Consider the following 3,058-nt stretch of genomic DNA (forward strand, 5'->3'; position numbering starts at 1 on the left):
AAAAAAAAAAAAAAAAAAAAAAAAAAGAACATCATTAAGATTAGGGATTAACATTAGCTACTGGGGCTTTTGACAGCACAGCACAGGGAAGACCACAGTTGGAACTCAAACTTCATCCCACTCTGTTACTTGCTTACCAAGTTGGGAGGAATCTTGACAGACATTCCAAAGTGATGCTCAGACATCAGAATCACATTAATGGGTCATTTAACAACATGGTTGAGCGACAAGTCTCTCCTGTGAGTGATTTTTTGAAAGCCCACATAGATGCAGGGTGTGACAGGAGGGTGCAGCTCCAAACTCCAGGTAGAGGAATGCCCATCAGAAGAGAGATTATTTCTTCAGATGAGGTTACAGAATTCTAGACATCTCTGTGCTCTAACTCTGTGGTGTATCCAGGTGGTATCCATTTAATCATGTATCATCCCACATCACAGATTTCTAATTTTCTCCAATTGCTACTGTCTTAACATATATATAAATATTTATATTTATATATATAAATGTATTTATATAAATATATATATATATATATACATGACCCCCCTCAATAACCAGTGAGTATTTAGTGCTCACTAAATACTCACTTGTTAATTTCTCCAAGCTTCTTAGCCACAGCAGTTCATCATCAGTGGTCTGGCTCATGGTGTTAACATGAGTATCCGTTTGTGTTCCAGATCAGGCCTTGCTCTCCAGTGTTGATTTTATCCATTTAAAAGTAATGTTTCCCCTTCCTTATGCTTTACTCAATCCCACTGCTAAATGGAGCTCCCCTGTGGGGCACACAGATGTGCTCTGTTATGCTGAAATGCTGGTGGCCGGACAGAGTTCACGCCCTTCACCTCTACTGCTAGGTGGCTTCCCGGTCATGAGCCTGTCTGCCTGGTGGCCATCCCCTTGGTGGTCCTATTTGAAGATTCTCTTCCCTCTCATGTGGTTTCAGACGGAGCTCCTCCACAAACACTGGGATGAAGGTTAACTGATTGGCTTTAGCATGAGGGAGCTTGACTGGTGTTTAGCACTGCTGCTCATCGGTGCTTGTGCTACATGCTTTGGCCAGATGTAACTAACATGATGGGGAGGAAGCTGAAGTTTTCTGCCTGCCCTTTTCTGCCTGAGGTGCTCTGAATTCTTGATGGAGGGATGCTCCCTTTTCAATTATGACCCTTTCCTCCCCATGTCCCAACTGCATTGCCTTCCAGTGGTTGAAATCCAGTGGCTGTTCTTTACCCCGTGTATCCAACAGCACAGAAGTGTCACTAGTATTATCGCTACTCTTACTAACGACTTTATTTCTGTTGACAGCACAGCAGTTCAGGGCATAGTACTTCTGGGTAAATAGTCACCTGCATTATCCCAGTAATAGACTAGAATAACAGATTTTCAAATCTCTAGAATAAATAATGATCTGAAACCCAACTCTTTTTTTTTTTTTTTTTTTTTTCGTGGTACATGGGCCTCTCGCTGCTGTGGTCTCTCCCGTTGCGGAGCACAGGCTCCGGACGCACAGGCTCAGCGGCCACGGCTCACTGGCCCAGCCGCTCCGCGGCATGTGGGATCTTCCCGGACCGGGGCACGAACCCGTGTCCCCCGCATCGGCAGGCGGACTCTCAACCACTGCGCCACCAGGGAAGCCCCCCAATTCATTTGAATTAAGAATAAAAGCAAACCTAGTATCTGTAGACCATAATATGTTCTTCCTGAGGGTTCAGAATAGGAATCAGACATTTAACTGTTTTCACAGAGTCAATGGCAGCTCTAAAGTAGAGAGCAATAAGGGGCTGGTAAAGGGTCATAGAGCTTATTCCATCTGGGATTAAAAGGTTCTCTTTTTCCCCCAAAGGATCTACTTTCCTTTGATTTAGTGCCTTGGGCATCTTGATATGAATTAATTCTAATTCTGTGGGTCACGTAAATTCCCTTCAACCTCTACACCATTACCCTCTCTCTTTTCCATTCTCGGGACAGATAAGGAAGTTTGAGCTCATTGCGTAGTTACTTACCAGGCAGAGAATAAACTAAGGAAGAAGAGAGGATACTATGCCCAAAAGAAAGGGGGTCCTTTCTCTCATCCTAAAACACCTACCTCTTTGGTTTCTTGGCCTGAGGCTCTAGGCTTACTGAGTTTTAAAACAGTTCATACAAGAGGAAGAAAGAAGATAGGGATAAAAAGGAAACTGTTAACATTCTCTTGAAAAGTGGATGGGTTGTTTGAGAACAGACCAGACCATCTTCGGCTTCTGTCCTACGCCATATCATAGAGTCAGAGTGACTTGCTGATTAGGATGACCTTTTTAAGAATATGTTGTATAGTGATAATGGCTTAAAATAGGTTAATTAATTCGAAAAGAAAATGTTATCAAATATGTCTAAGAGAAAAGTGTTTCCAGACTTGTGTTGGGATCAGAGGAGAAAAAGAAACCTCAGTCCCTGTACCTCTACCAGGTTTGTGTGTAGCATAGCCAGACCCAGAGTCTCTAGGCAAGGCTTCCCAGGCTGGTCTGTGGCAGGCTTGGGGAGGGATGCTTTGAGTTGCTGTCTCTTGCGTATCTGCGTGTTGATTTGTGGCCACTGAGAAAGCCTGGTGAGTGGTAGGGTTGCTATGTCGTAGCAGCTGCTAAAGCAGTTTAAAAAAGCCTCAGTCACATTACCTCTGCATTGGCATGGAACCCCCTACCTCAGCCATCTGGGGTCATGTGTGTTTCTACTTACCACTGACCAACAAGTAGAAATAAGAATTAAACATCTTATTCAGTGTCCTTTAGCAAAAACCCTAGGATATGATTTTATAAAAAAATTGGTGTGTTTCCCAGTTTCCTCTCTCTGGAAAAGATTCGTACACACTCATTTAGGGCCCTAAAAATGGATGGTGAGGACCCTGTCCTTTCTTTTTTAAACCTAGAGCCTAAATAGAGAAAAAATATATGTATACTGTTTGAGAAATATATATATTTTTTAATTCTGAGAGAACTTTTCTTCTCTAGTCCTTATGTGTAAGATTTCTTTAAACTCCCTCAAAAAAGAGCACCATATTATTCTCCCCCCCCCCCCCCCCAGA

General features: G+C 42.9%; 1 protein-coding gene across 1 annotated transcript in view; it reads left to right on the forward strand.

Moving 5' to 3' along the window:
- KIF13A (kinesin family member 13A) overlaps positions 1-3,058 on the forward strand; it is a 216,818-nt gene that overhangs the window by 170,779 nt on the left and 42,981 nt on the right. The window contains exon 16 of the mRNA XM_007461260.1: positions 855-974. Coding sequence (XP_007461322.1) covers positions 855-974 — 120 coding nt within the window. The remainder of the gene's footprint in view (positions 1-854; positions 975-3,058) is intronic.

The sequence above is a fragment of the Lipotes vexillifer genome, unplaced genomic scaffold (genome assembly GCF_000442215.2).
Source record: "Lipotes vexillifer unplaced genomic scaffold, Lipotes_vexillifer_v1.1 scaffold863, whole genome shotgun sequence".
Taxonomy (NCBI): domain Eukaryota; kingdom Metazoa; phylum Chordata; class Mammalia; order Artiodactyla; family Lipotidae; genus Lipotes; species Lipotes vexillifer.